General features: G+C 54.7%; 1 protein-coding gene across 1 annotated transcript in view; it reads right to left on the reverse strand.

The window, feature by feature from the left end:
- The window catches only part of ADAMTS7 (ADAM metallopeptidase with thrombospondin type 1 motif 7), a 50,791-nt gene that overhangs the window by 3,567 nt on the left and 33,294 nt on the right, over nucleotides 1–13,930 (reverse strand). Inside the window, exons 19-23 of the mRNA XM_037395381.1 lie at nucleotides 11,155–12,966; nucleotides 10,081–10,233; nucleotides 9,265–9,438; nucleotides 8,550–8,696; nucleotides 8,163–8,322 (exon numbers count right to left, since the gene is read on the reverse strand). Coding sequence (XP_037251278.1) covers nucleotides 8,163–8,322; nucleotides 8,550–8,696; nucleotides 9,265–9,438; nucleotides 10,081–10,233; nucleotides 11,155–12,966 — 2,446 coding nt within the window. The remainder of the gene's footprint in view (nucleotides 1–8,162; nucleotides 8,323–8,549; nucleotides 8,697–9,264; nucleotides 9,439–10,080; nucleotides 10,234–11,154; nucleotides 12,967–13,930) is intronic.

Genomic DNA, 13,930 nt, shown 5'->3' on the forward strand with positions numbered 1-13,930 from the left:
TAGAGGTATTTCCTCCCTTCCTCTCGAGCAACAACTCTTTCTGCCTGGCAATAGAAGAAACCATTTAGCACAGAAGCTGCTGCCTGCCAGCGCTGTTGGATCCAACAGCTGCCGACAGACCGGGACCCAGCGCCGGATCCCAGCCCTGCATTACATTCCCAGGCTGGGGGTTTGGTCCAGCCCCCTGGGTGCTGGCAGATGATGGGGATTTTTCCTGCTGGTTGAGCACAGCGGACAAGAAATCGCTGTCAAGCCCAGGGAGGGTTGGGCTGGGAGTGACACACATCCCCAGACCATGAGAGCAACCACGCTGCACCAGAGCCGGTTGGGAAAAGGGAAGCGGTTGCTCGTGTGATGCTCCACTGGGGTCTCAGGGATGGTATTCCCGGGAGCATCCCTGCAGCTCCCCACAGCATCCTCTTGAACCCACAGCGCCCTTTTGCATTGGGACACTCGAGCACACGAATACATGTTTGCACATGCTGCAGGACAGGGATATCTCGAGCAGGGATGCTAGAACACCTCTGGGGTGTCTGATGACGAGAGAAAAGCTGGTGCCCAGCTCCAGCTCAGCACACCCACCTCAGCCACCTCTCCCTCCTCCACCTTAGGACTCGGTAATCATTGACTCTTCACCGGGGCATGACCGCTGGGTAACCCCCACACCTGCCCAGCCTGTGCTTCCCGTGGGATTTAGAAAGCCAGGGTGGTCTGACTTACAGGTTTCGAAAGCAATATTGGGTAGGAGAGATGGAAAACACACCGTCGGCTCCTGGCTAGCATGGACGGGGCTGGCGTGCTCCAGGGCAGGTAATTACTCGCTGTGTTGCACAGAGCAAATGTAACAGCAGTAAAAACTCCACAGCGTTTAGAAGAACTCTGTTAAAAATACTGCATGGATGGACGGGAATGTCACCAGCGTTTCGGAGGGTCAGCGCTGCAGCCGGGGCGATGCTCCTGGGGGGATGCCCTGCTGAGGCAGACCCCTGCTGAGTGCCTTGGTATTTTTAGCACACTGCCACTGTGCCTTGCTGGGCTCGTTTCTGCTCACGAGCTCTCTGCTTATCGCAACGGTCTTCTTAGAAAGCTATTTATGGATCACAACCAAGTTGCCTCCTGCCTTCCCTTGAAAGAGCTGTGATGGCTGGGCTTCTGGAGCCTCTCACTGGAAGGTCGCTTTCCAGGACCAGAGGTGATGGTGGTTTAGCTCTTTTTTGACCCTTTTCCAATGGGTCAACATCCTGGGTGCTGGTAGGGAAATCCTGTACCTGCACTACCTGTACACAGGCATAAATAAGCCCACCGGTCTCCTGCCAGGAGTTATTTCTCTTTGTACACCACACGATCTGCAAAGGTACGAGCTTACCACGGAATATCAGCCGGGACGGGCTCCACGGAGGGTGGAGAAGAGCCACCACCCGTGGCTGGAGGCATTGCTGCAACTAATCTGCTGACCTTACACGAGACCCCGCACGGATCCGGGTTTCCAGAGCATTTTAAGAAGATGAAGTCAATGGGAGTTGTTGCGCGCTCACCATTTTCCCAGATCGGGCCGGCCTTCGCTCTGATGTGGCGTCTCAGCGAGGATGTGTGCGGGGTCAGGCTCAGGTCTGAAAATCTTGGCTGAGCTCGTGATTCCTCCCCGGAATTTGGTCTTGGGCAAGGGAAGCTGTAATAAGTACTTAATTTGTCAGCTCTTCAGAGATGGGTCCCTACAGAATTGACCCAATTTTCATTTAATCCTTTTACTGCTATTTTTTTTTCTAGTAACGATATTTTTTTTTATTATTTAATCCTAACACTTCATTTGACCATATGCTCCAATGTTCAAATCTATGCCAAATTTTAGTCTAAAGAAACAGCTTAAAGCAGGGCTTTTAAAATCCAGGCTAAGTCAGCACATTAGAAACTGAAAACCCCCACTTTTTTTCTTTTTTTGGTTGTTTTTTTTAAGTTGGCATGGAAATTGCTTTAAATTTCACTTAAGCTTCTGCCATACAGACCTAAGCATTTACTTTTATGCTCAGGAAAAATAAACTTCCTGGAACAGGTTTTGTTAAAACAAGGAAAAGCTGAGCTTAGAGCTGAGCTAGCAAAACCAGAGAATTAAGCTGCTGACCTCTGGCCTTTGGGATGCTCTCAGAGTCAGGGACAAATTTAACAAGTATTATCCCAGGCTCCTGCTCCGGGGCCCACGGTGTCCTGCCCTGGGAACGAGCCCTGGCGAAGGCAACACTAGAGCTGCGGTTGCTGGTCAGCACGCGTGCCTTGTACACTCACCTGCCAGGCTTGCCTGCACAGGCACATGCCCACAGCTGGGAAAACTGGGAGAAAAGCACAAAACCCCACCAGTTTTCAGGTGTCAGCCCTGCTGCTCCCGGCACGTCTCGCGCAGCACTGTCACAGAGCATCCATCGAGCATCCAGTCTGCGGATTACAGACCAGGGGGAGGAAAATGCTGGTGCACTCTAAGAGGTTGAGAGTGATTATTCATTTTTTAAAGTCCCTGGATCCAACAGAGAGAAATTCTCATTTCTGAAGAGCCGCGGCAGAGCCAGGACTCTCCCTATGCTCCACGCTGTCTTCCCATTCCCTCTCATGAGGGTAGGGAAGGGGAGAAAAAGCCACCTCTGCCAAAATGAGTCGCTGACCATGACCTTGCCTTCCTCTCCAAAATCCAAACCCACTTCAAACACACCGTGTCCAAAGCTTCCCACAGCCAACTCTGCAAGAAGCGATGGGGCTTGAGCAGGCAGCTGTGTCGCATCTCCGGAGCCTTTGCTGCTTCTGCAACACGAAGGTCAGGCAGGGTAACGGCACCTGGCAGCAGCGCTGAGCCCTCCACAGCTTCAAGACCGAGAGCAAACGACTGCAGGCAGCACCCCAAGAACGTGACTGCCATGGCTGAGCGCAGTTTTTCCTCCAGCCACGGGTAAAGCTCCATTCTTCATTTTTGTCCTTGCTTTCTCTGTTTTTAGCACTTCAAGGCCAAGGCCAATGTCTTTCATGCAGAAGAAAGATGTTCAGCAGAGAGAAAAAATACTTTTGATGTATTCTGGAGATTTTTCCAAAAGGTTAAGTAAGGGTTAATCGTGTGTCATGGATTAGGCTTTGCCTCCTCCCTGCCAGGCTGTTACCAGAGACTGGGCAAAAGGCTCCTGGCAGAGCACTCTGGGCTGCAGCCGCCAGGTCCCTTGGGTGCCAGCACAGGGTGCCCCGTGCCTTCACAGCTGTGCCCAAGGCAGAAGAAAAGCAGATTCTTGCACTCTCCTAACTTCTTGCACTGGCTGTTTGAGGTCTGTTGGGATTTATGCTTTCTAAAACTTGAATCTGCTCAGCAGTTGCCAAGGAGGGAGGAGAAGCATCTCCCACCACCACTGGTCACACCAAGGTCATTACACAAAAAGCGTGCAGCACTGCGATAAGGACACGCTACTGCTCTCATCACGGCGAGGAAATGTGCCTCTCCTGCTCCGCCTGCCTGACAGTTATTACAGTTTTGTCTCCTGTTGCCCAGGTTTTCATGGGAGCCGCTGTGCAGAGGCGGCGTGGGCGGGCTGGGGCTGGCATCGGGGCGCGTTGGAGGGGACAGGCACAGCACCGTTACTGCCCGGACCTGGCACCTGCATCAAGCCCCCCAGCAGGCAGGACCCACATGGGGCCACCTGAGCAGACTCTGCCAGCCTGTGGCAGCGAAAGCCTGTTTCTCTGTAAGGCTAAAATGTGGAACTTTCATTTCTCCTACATTTCATAAAAAAGGGGAATCCTTTCCTAAGCACCCTTTTTTTTCCATTGACACCTGTTGTTAATTAGCAGTAAATAAAGGGCACTTAACGAGTTGCTCAGCAGCACCTCCCTGTTTTGCCACTTGAATACAGACTTACATGCTCAAATGACAGAGAAAATTGGAATCTGCTGCAATTATTTCTAGTATGTATCCCTCGCAGACAAACTCAGCCACATGCAGAAGCATGAATAATTTCATTTCCCTAGTCAAAGCAAGCAGGAATATAACGCTTAATTGCCAATTAATCTTGAGGCAACTAGAAATACAGCCAGACCCTGGATAATGAGCCTGGAGCACCACAGACGGCAGCAATTGAAGAGGGTGCTGGGTGTCTGGAATTCATCCCAGCATGTCCCTGGTGTGAGCTGGGGGGCTTTGCCCCCGGACCCCCCCCGAGGCATTGCCCCTCTCACAGCCCAACCAAACACGGTCCCCTGAGCTGGCTGCTCCCAGGACACGAGGCTGAACTCCATCCCTTCCCGCTGGCTGAAAACCTTTGTCTGATTCCCAGGGAAACTGTACCCACGGCTGGTTTAGACATATTTGTTCTTGGGCCAGCTGAACGCTTTACCTTAATTCCTTTGGTATTTACAGCCTGAGCACCCGTGGGGAACAGCTCTGTTTGCTAAGATGCCTTGGCTGGAGCGAAGAACCATCACCTGCTCGGCACCCGCTTTGGGGTGAATTTGGAGAACTCCCAGACTCACCCAGTAAGAGAAACAGGCACGAGGAAAATTCTTAACTTTGTGACTTTTACCACAATGAGCACCCCATGTTTGGTCTTGACCAGGGCTGGGTTCACCCATCGCTGATGGGGTCTGGCCAAAAGCCATCGTGCAGGCACAGCCACGATGTTTGCAGCAGTGGGGTGACTGCAGCTCGGTTCCCCCCGTTAGCATCCTCCTCCAACATAAAGCAACTGCTGCTTCTGTGTTTTAAAACCATTTGACCGGCTGGATAAACTGGCGCTGGTTTCTCTGAGCTCTCACGTGGGACCTGCCAGGTCCTTTCCAAGATGAACAGAAAACAAAGTGTAGTACTTAAAGACAGAAATAAACATGGTGTGAGGTTTTTTTCCCAGCTTTCTGACTTACAAGAAATGATCCGGTAACAGGAGTGGCTGACGTGGGTGTGAGAGCACTGCTGGGGCTCGAAGCTCAGCACGGCTGGAAATCAGGAAGCAACGGGCTTTCCTGAGCCAGAGGCTGCTCTTATCTCCCCGGCAGCCCTGCCCGAGGTCCAGCAAAGCTCTTCCTGCTCCTGTCACCCAGGTTGTGCTGTCAGGAGGACAGCGATGTCCCCCTCGCCCCCCCAGACACCAGCAAGATGCCACAGGGCTTTCCCAGCTGCTGCTAGCATGGGCAAGAGCAATGGCTCTCAGCCCCCGTGCAGATTTTCCTGAGCTGGAGTTGCATTTGAGTTCCTCATCTCACCACGGAGTGAGACAAACGCCCCCAGCCTTGCTGGGACATCGCACCGAGGTATCTGGGTGCCCGACGGGCTGCAATGCTCCCTGGGAGCCATCTAAGGACATGGCCAAGCCTATCTTCTCCACTCGCGGCTGGATGCAGCTGTAAAATGACGGGCATATTTAAAAATAACCTCTGTGTAATCTTCAATTAATTTATAACCTGGCAACAGAACACGATTCTGGTTCTAATTAATTCCAACCTCCTTTAAGTGAAGAAAACTGACTGCCGGTGAGATGTTTGGTTATGCGTAATGTGTTCTCTCTCTCTTAAAAATTCATCTGATAATGGATTTAACATTTAAACTCTACTGGGGTTATTCACATTTTTGTGTCCGCAAGAACACAACTGCTCACAAAGGCAAACACATGATTTCGCTGGTCTCGGTGCACCTCCTGTTCAAGGAGATAGAAGCTCCTTGTGCTTCTAACATAAACATGAATCACTCCAGCCTGCATTAATCTTGTGCAGTAAAGATCCTTTAAAACACAGGAAGGGGCTGGAGTTTACATTCATGGCTTTTCTGGGAGCCTCTGCCTGTGGATTTACACATCTGTGATTTCCTGCCATGTGCAAGTTTTGTTCCTCTTCACGGTTTGGCAGGAAACATTTGTATTTCCAAGAGGCGTTTCCTACCCTGGGTTACAGCCAGAGCATTTATGTCATTTTTAATCCAGATTTTTAACATTCATTTGGGTGCTTCCTAGACATCTAAGTGGTTATTCTGGTACAACCTTGGCTCCATGGCTCTCATCACCAAGCCCAGCACAGAAATTTTCCCTTTAGACAAAAATAGCCGGAACCACACATCATTTCTTGAGCAAGCCTTACTAATTATTTCCTAAGTATTGAACTGCCCGACAGACTTGCAAACACAGGAGAGTTGCGCAGCCAGCAAAAAGGAGCGGCTTAGTGGCTACAAGCATCCCGACGGCCAGTGGTCACAGCCTCCATATCCCAGTTAATCGAAGCCAGTGCTCCTGCGCTGCCCAGGATAGGTGTTGGAGGGACCACAACTGGGTACAGGACAAACAGAGGTCGCTGAAAGGATGAGGATGGGAGTCCCAGGCTGCAAAGGGGGACCTGCATGGAGGTGGGGAGCAGCTGTGGGGCCTCCTGCCCACCCTGCTCCCCCCTCTCAGCCCTCTCTTTGTTCAGGAAGCCCCCTAAGGGTCTAACGTTTCTTTCTGGGCAGTCAAAAAAGCTTTTTTTTTTTTTTTCCCCACACAGACACACTAAAAAGATAAAGCTGATTAATGATTATCACACTAATATCACTGACATCTAATCCCCTCATTATGTTGCTTTTCCTTTTAAGTGCTGTTAACCCCTGCAGCCCACAGATCTTTGGCTTATAGGGAACTGCCTGGTGCCGTGGGATGTATTTCTCCGAGTGAAGGTGAGAGCAGAAGCCAAGTGAGTGCCTGTGGCATGGCCAAGCACCGTGGCTGCAGCTGGAGCAGGTAAATGAAGCTGGTGGGAAGCCTGCCTGGGTCAGGTTAAAACGGGACCGACGCACCGAAGTGTCTGCTCAGACATACCAAAGATGCTGGAGAACTGGTCTTTTATCTGACTTTCTAGTGGTGAGCCCAGACTTGTTTCAAAAGGTTTGTGTTCTGGGACTTTATAACTGAACAGCTTTCTGGTGGTCAGAGCATTTAACCACTTGATGTTTCCTTCTGGCTTCCTTTTCCCAAATGCCACGTCACTGCTGCACCAGGTCCCTTTGCCCCATGCCACCCCTGTGCAGTCACTCGGGCCGGCGCCGGCAGTCCCTTTGCGGGGTGATGCCGCTGCCTCTGACAAGCACATCCCAGCTCACATTCCCGACAGTAACAAACCACGCTCAGCCCTTTGAGAGCCAAATGCTCTGGACATTTACAGATGGCTATAACATTCCCACTTCATTATCGATTAGCCAAACTAGCCTTATGCAATTCACGTATAAAACACCCCCTCCATCTTCTCACAGACACATCACTTTTTAGAGGCTGATTGGTTTGTCCTTCCTCCCCCAACACTCTCCTTGCTGTGGCCAGCACCAGCTCCCTGTCTGGCAGCACCGTGTGCCCATCACTATTCCCCATGCCCAGACCCCCGGCTCACCCTGGCACCCAGCCTGTCCCACCCTGGGTGCTGCTCCGCCGGCAGCACGGCCCTTCCTGGGATCCCTTCCCGGGAGCAGGACGGCATCGTCCTGCCGGCCAGCTGGGAGAGCACAGGGCAGGACCTGCCCTGGAAAAATTAATTGAGTGTAGCTTGTCTTTCAGGATGGCCAGTCATTGCGGGTGTCCTCCCCGAGACTGCCCAGTGGGACTGAGAAGTGAAAGGTGGGGAGAAGAAAAATGAATGAGTCTAAAGTTGGCCAGAAAAAACACCTCCAGTCACCAGCCCCAGAAACGGGTTGAGTTCTTACACGGCCTCTACTTCATTTCACCGCACGGCTTTGAGAAGTCCAAGCAGACTGCACAGCACACCCACCTGATGCCCACTAGCACGGTGCCATCCAAACCTCCCTGGCACACAGCCCACGAGGCAGCACCGCGCTGTGCCTCCTCACATCACTCTGCGACCCACGGCGAGGGGCAAAACCGCGCACACCCCAGCTCCTACCCGGGTGTCACTGGTGCTGTATGGTGGAAAAGTGTCCCCAACCACAGAGAGGATGGCAGTGGAAGATGCTGCATGGAGCTGATGATGGAGAAGCCACTCGCCCTGCAGGTAATAGTCCTTAACTGGGAGCCTGGGTGGTTTGCACACCAATCTCCACAATTATCACCATGTCCTCAAAGTGCAGCATTTATCACAAACGGCGCGCACGCACTCTTGGGGAGTGTAACCACGCTAAAGACAAAGCGTTCAGCTCCCAGGACAGGCAGGAGGGCCACAGGGCGCTGCTGGCTTACCTGACTCGGTGCTCTCGCAGTCCTGCGGGTTGCACTTCTGGGTGCTCTCAGGCCAGGGCTCGTGGTCGCAGAGGCTGCTGTCCTCCTCGGCCAGCCCCGTCTTGGTGTTGATGCACTTGACCTGGCGCCGCTGGATGCCCCCGCCGCAGGGAGCCGTGCACTAGAGGGAGGGGGGCAGCCCCATCAGCGCCGGGGGACACCCGTCCCCCAGCCCCACAGAGCCGCCCCCCTGATGCCATGCGGTGCCGGCAGCACCAGAGCCTAGGAGGGTTTTATTGCAATAGCCCCCAGTTTGGTTCTGAGGGTTGGGTTTTCCCTCCCGTTCCTCGCATTTCATTCAAAAGCCCCGTCGAGAGGCACGGCGCGCTCCCACCCGTGCCCACTCACCTCTCCCCAGGAGCCCACCACCCAGGTGGTGCAGGGGTGGGTGTTGCAGGGTCGGGTGGCGTTGGGCCGCACCGTCTCCTCACAACGGCCCAGCTCCGGGCAAGTCACCAGCCGCTCCTGCTCCCCGCCGCCGCACGCCTCCGAGCACTGCCGAGACACAACAAGCCGTCGAGAGGGGAAGCCAGCAGCAGCGCAGAAAGGCAGACATGCCATGCACTGGCGTCTGCAGGAAAGACGCTGCAAACCCCCTCTGCAAATGCACCAAACCTGCTTCCCCGGCGGAGCACTGCTCCGCAGCCACCCCCGCTGTTAGCGGGCCGTTTCCTTCTCGGTGCTTGGAACTGGCTGGGAGGGTCCCAGCAGCAGGAGGACGCAGCAGACGCGCCGCAAGTATCTGCTTAAATTTTGCAGGCGTGTGAAGAGGCAGGCTGAGCCCACTGTCCCTCTGCCGGCAATGACTTGGGGGGGTCCAGCACAGCCTACGGCTGCGGGCAGCTCAGCACCCCTGGCCTTGCACTTGCCCAGCTGCTGAGCATTTGCTCTGGGCGACCAAATGCCAAGTGCTGGCTGAAAGAGCAGAAGAATAACGGCAGGTGTGGAACTCTCCATCGCAAGCACACATACTGCGTCTGCCCAGCCAGGGACGAAGCCCCGCTGCGGTGCTCAGCTGCTGAGCGCTGCCCCTCTGCTCAGCCCCGTCCCCAGCAGCCCCTACCTCTCTCCAGGAGGACGTGTACCAGTCCAGGCAGGGCAGGCTCTGGCAGGGGAGCTGCACGGGTGGTTTGTACAGGACAGCCTGGCAGTGGAAGGGCCGTAGGAGCCTCTGGTCTCTGGTGTCGATGCAATGCACGTCCCGAACCTTCGTTCCCCCACCGCAGCTCCTGGAGCACTGGGAAACCACACAAGCATCATGCTGGGGAAGGGCAGCAAGGGCTGGTGCAGGGGGAATCCCTCCAGCAACGGGAAGTGACGCCAGAGACACATCTGACTCAGGTTGGATTGAGTTGATACTCAACCTTTTTTCACCTCTTTCCCCAGGCCAAGCTAGAGAAAATGCCATGCAGCATTGAACCTGTCACTGCCATCCCTCCGAAAGCAATTGGTTTCCAGTTGTAGTGACAACAAAGTCTTTGTGCATGAGACACCTGATGATCCCAAGAAACGGCGGCCACCCAGCGCAAGGGGGGTCGTTCCCTGCCATTGAACCTACTGGATTCACCCAACCCAGCTGCAAACACTGTAGTGCAGAACGGCCCGAGACTTTCAAACCACTGAACAACCACTCTTTGTTCAGCTTTTGCAAATTACTGGCTTTCTAACCAGCCCACGAGCAGGAAAAATAGAAGGATTATTGCGGGATGAAGTATTTAAACTCTGTGGCAAATGCAGATCTTTAACCTCTGCCTTTGGGAGCCATGGGGGAAGAGCACGGCCCGAGAGCAGGTACTGTGCCAGTCCCAGTGCAGGCACCACCTGCCTTCATTTTCCTGTGGATTTTCCAGGACTCTGTACCAGCTGCATGCCTGTTTACCTTGCTCCAGTTCCCCACGCGCCACGACGAACACGGTCTGAGGGAACACCGCCGAGCAGGGACGGGTTTGTTGGCAGTGGCACAGCCGTCGTCACTGCCGGTGCTGCAGCGCACGGTCCTCCAGATCGCACCCACGCCGCAGGTGGCTGAGCACTGCAACACACAAGGCAGACTCCTGCTCCACTCCTCTCCCACTGGCCCCCGTGGGGCTGTCCCCCAGTGCCTCCAGTGCCCCTGCTGCCCCAATGCTCCCAATGCCTGACCTGCAGTGGCTGTCTGTCACTGCAAACGCTCTGCAGAGAGCAGCCCTGGGACAGCTGGGCAGTGAGAGGAGAGCTGATAATTGCCAGTAATGCCCTATCCACTGCACTCAGCACAGCCCCGTCCCTTTGGCAATTTGCAGCCTTGATGCACCTTACACTTGACATTTACATTTCTGTCTTCTCATGGTGGGTTTTAAGATACTCTCTCCTGTACAATGGCAGGAGCTTGCTCCTGTGCCAGGGTTGGCCTCCCTGGGTGCCCAGTCCCAGCGTGGGTGCTCCACGCTTGCCTGCTCCTCCAGAGCGGACGGGGATCCGGGTGGGAAGCACGCTTCCCTGCCTGTCGGGTATTGCCACTGCTGCTCGAGCACCCGCTGCCCCAGGAGGCTCCCTGCAGAGCCGGGGAACGCCAGGCACGGGGGCACCAGCCCTCCTGGAGCAGGGAGGCATGCCAGGGCAGCTCAGAATTGTGCCTTTCTGGGGCTGAGCATTGCAGAGCACAAGGCGCTGCCACCATGGCTGGTGCCAGAGGGAGCGGGACAGGATGGAGTGACAGCGGGGCATGGGCATCTGATTCGCGCCAGGCAGCAGCTCCTGGCTATGGTGGCCTGTGGTGCGGTGGGCTGCCTGCCTGCTCCACCCCACAGAGCTGGGGGCTTTCAGCATTCAGCCAAAATACCTGTGCCGCTCAAAATTGCCATGCATGTCTTCTGCACACAAAGAGCAATGTCCCAGAGACCAGCCAGCAGATGGACCAGTCTCTCACCTCTGTACTGGCCACGTCACACTTTTAATGGGACTCAACACGTACCTCGCTCCAGTTCCCAACCTCCCAGCTGGGCATCGCAGTGGCTGCCATGCTGATGAATGGCGGAAGTGAAGGCTCCTCCTTCTCCATCTTTTTCTTCTCCCAGAGCAGCGGGGAGGCAGGGGTGGGCTGAGATAATTTGTGGTCCCCATCACTGAAAGCAGGTATCCCTGGGGTTGCCCATGACGAGTGGTCCCCTGCCACAGTGCTGCTGAGTGGGGTTCCGTGGAAGGTCAGCTCTGCATGGGGCGATGCCAGCTCTGGGTGGTGGGACACCCCCATGGACCACCATGCTGAGGGTTCCTCAGAGGGTGATGCTCCTGCTGGGTGTGCGAGAGGGCTGTGAGCCGGGGTCATGGGCATGGCTGGTGCTGGGGTATCTTGCTGAGTGAAGCTGCTGGAGGTAAGCTGGGTGGCTGGCCTGGGCACGGCAGGGGACAAGGACACTGCCGCTGCAAAGGCTGTAGTGGCCACCAAGGGAGCCAAGGTCAGGGACGTTGGGGTATGGAGCTCTGGCTGGTGCCCTGCTTGTCCTACGGAGTCCCCGTCAGCACCCATGGGATAGAGACTCACAGCGGGATGGGTGCCCCTTCCCATCTCCCACCCTGGTCCTTGTGGGGTGGGGAAGGAAAGATCTGCCCCCTCTGTCCCATGGGCTTGGTCATCAGCTGCTGGTGCTGTGTGCATGCCCGCCATCCCCTCCGGCATTTCTGCCCACCATTCCTGCTCCTTGCTCTCAGGGGCAGCACTGTTAGCGTTACTGGTGATGACAAGGTCCATTTCCCTTGAGTCTTCATGGCCTCTCCCCGCAGAGCTGGCCACGTCAGGGGCCTCACCACCAGCGTTACCCAGCCCCTCTGTGCTCACATGCCCCTCACCGCTGCTCCCTGGCTCTCCCAGATGGTCAGATGTGTCTGCGCCAGTGCTGCCCCTGCCAGTGGGCACCGGTGGGGAGGGATCAGCTGGGTAAGGGGCCCAGGGAGCGAGGCCATGGGCTGGAGCATCCTGCTCAGGACCAGTCCTCATTGGCACGGCTCCCTGGGGTTCATCTGGGTGTGGGTGGTCATGGCTGTTTGCAGAGTTGTGACTCGAGGTGCTCTGGGTGGGTGGGTGGTCCTCAGAGCGGGACAAAAGTGTGGCGTCCGCCTCCTCACCCATGAAGTCAGGGATGGCATACTTGGGAGCAGCTGTTCCTGCATCCACAGGTACCATACTCAGGAGATCATTCATGGCTAAACCCCCAGGTTCCATCTCTCCTTTGCCATGCCCAGGAACAGAAGTGGTCACTTTGTTGGTCACCAGATGGTCCTCGCTTGCTCCTCCTCCCAGCTTGATGGAGTGCAGGACATCAGCAGGCATCTCACGGGACCCCTCCACATCATTGATGCTCAGCTCTGGCTTAGGATCCTCGCCTTTGGTCTCTTTCTCTGTGAAGGGGTAGTAAGACAGATCCTCATGGAAGTTGATAAAATTATAATCATAGTAAAAGTCGTCAACAAAAACATTTCCCTTTCTGGCTGAGAAGTCCTCCTCAGTGATGATATTGACGTCATTGGACTCTGGAATATTTGGAATCAAAGGGTTAAATTTAGCAATGTGGTTGCTGGGCATGTAATCGATTTCATTAAATATCTCTCTGCTGGAAGACCCACTGCCAGACCAGTCCACGTTGGCATTGTCTAATTTCTTCTGGCACTGTGGCAAGGAGCAAATAGTTTCCGAGCTGGGTCTTTCTGCAGGGTCACAAGCAGCTCCAGTGCTGTTGCTGCAGTAAACAGGGCGCCTCTGTGTCCCATTTCCACACGTTGCCGAGCACTGGGAAAGGAAGAGAGATGTAAACGTCAGGGATGGGAGCACAGGTGATGCAGGTGCAGCAGGAGGAGCAGGGAAGGGGCTGGCAGCAGTGCCCGTGCCCCTCTCCAGTGCTCCCCTCTGAGATACTGAAGCAGGTGCTCAACCATCCCATGCACCATGATGCTACAGGCACAAGGAGAAGGTGCTCCACATTGCTCTGCCATGCTCCCACCACCCACCTAGGTCCCGAGACGTCTCCTGTGCCAGTCCCACCTGCAGCACAGGGTCCTGTACCAGGAGTCAGGAGCACAGGGTACCGGTCACACCAGTAAGAAGTGCTATTCCTGGCCAAATCTACCTCTGGGGCTGTTAGAGCCCGTCCCAGTGCAGGGCACTGTGCTCAGGGTGATCCTTGACCTGCACTCCAGCCAGAAACAATTTCCCTGGGAGATGGACATTGTGAAAGGCATTGCGTAAAATGATCTAATAGGTCTTTTCTGTGACCTATTGCCATGAATTACATCTCTTCTTCTAGAACAGAATTTTTTGAAGCAGGGGATAACAACATGGGTGTTGTCCTAGTAAGGAAAAAGCAAGGGTCAACAAGGAGCTTTGTTGAGGACACCCCCTCCTCCACCATAATGGTCTCTTTGAGATTGTTCAGTATAAAAGAAACCTACAAGCTGGAAAGAACGGCAGCAAAATTTTCTGCTGGATAAGTAAAACATCACATGTGGGCTGCACAAGCCACAGGCCGCTGCAGTTTGCGGTGACAGATGCACAGAGCATTAGTCATGTACATCAAAGCGGCTCACTCAAGCCAGCCAAGGAGAACAAACGGTCCACAAGGCAAACAAACCCAGCGGAGGGGTTTTCTGCTGAAATCCCAGCTACCCGGATGGAAACAGTTGGGCTGAGGCACGGCTTCGAGGCACAGCCAGCAGCATGTGGAAATTAAGAGGTTGACGTGGAGAGGCAGAGCTGC

Source organism: Falco rusticolus, chromosome 7 (genome assembly GCF_015220075.1).
Source record: "Falco rusticolus isolate bFalRus1 chromosome 7, bFalRus1.pri, whole genome shotgun sequence".
Lineage (NCBI taxonomy): Eukaryota > Metazoa > Chordata > Aves > Falconiformes > Falconidae > Falco > Falco rusticolus.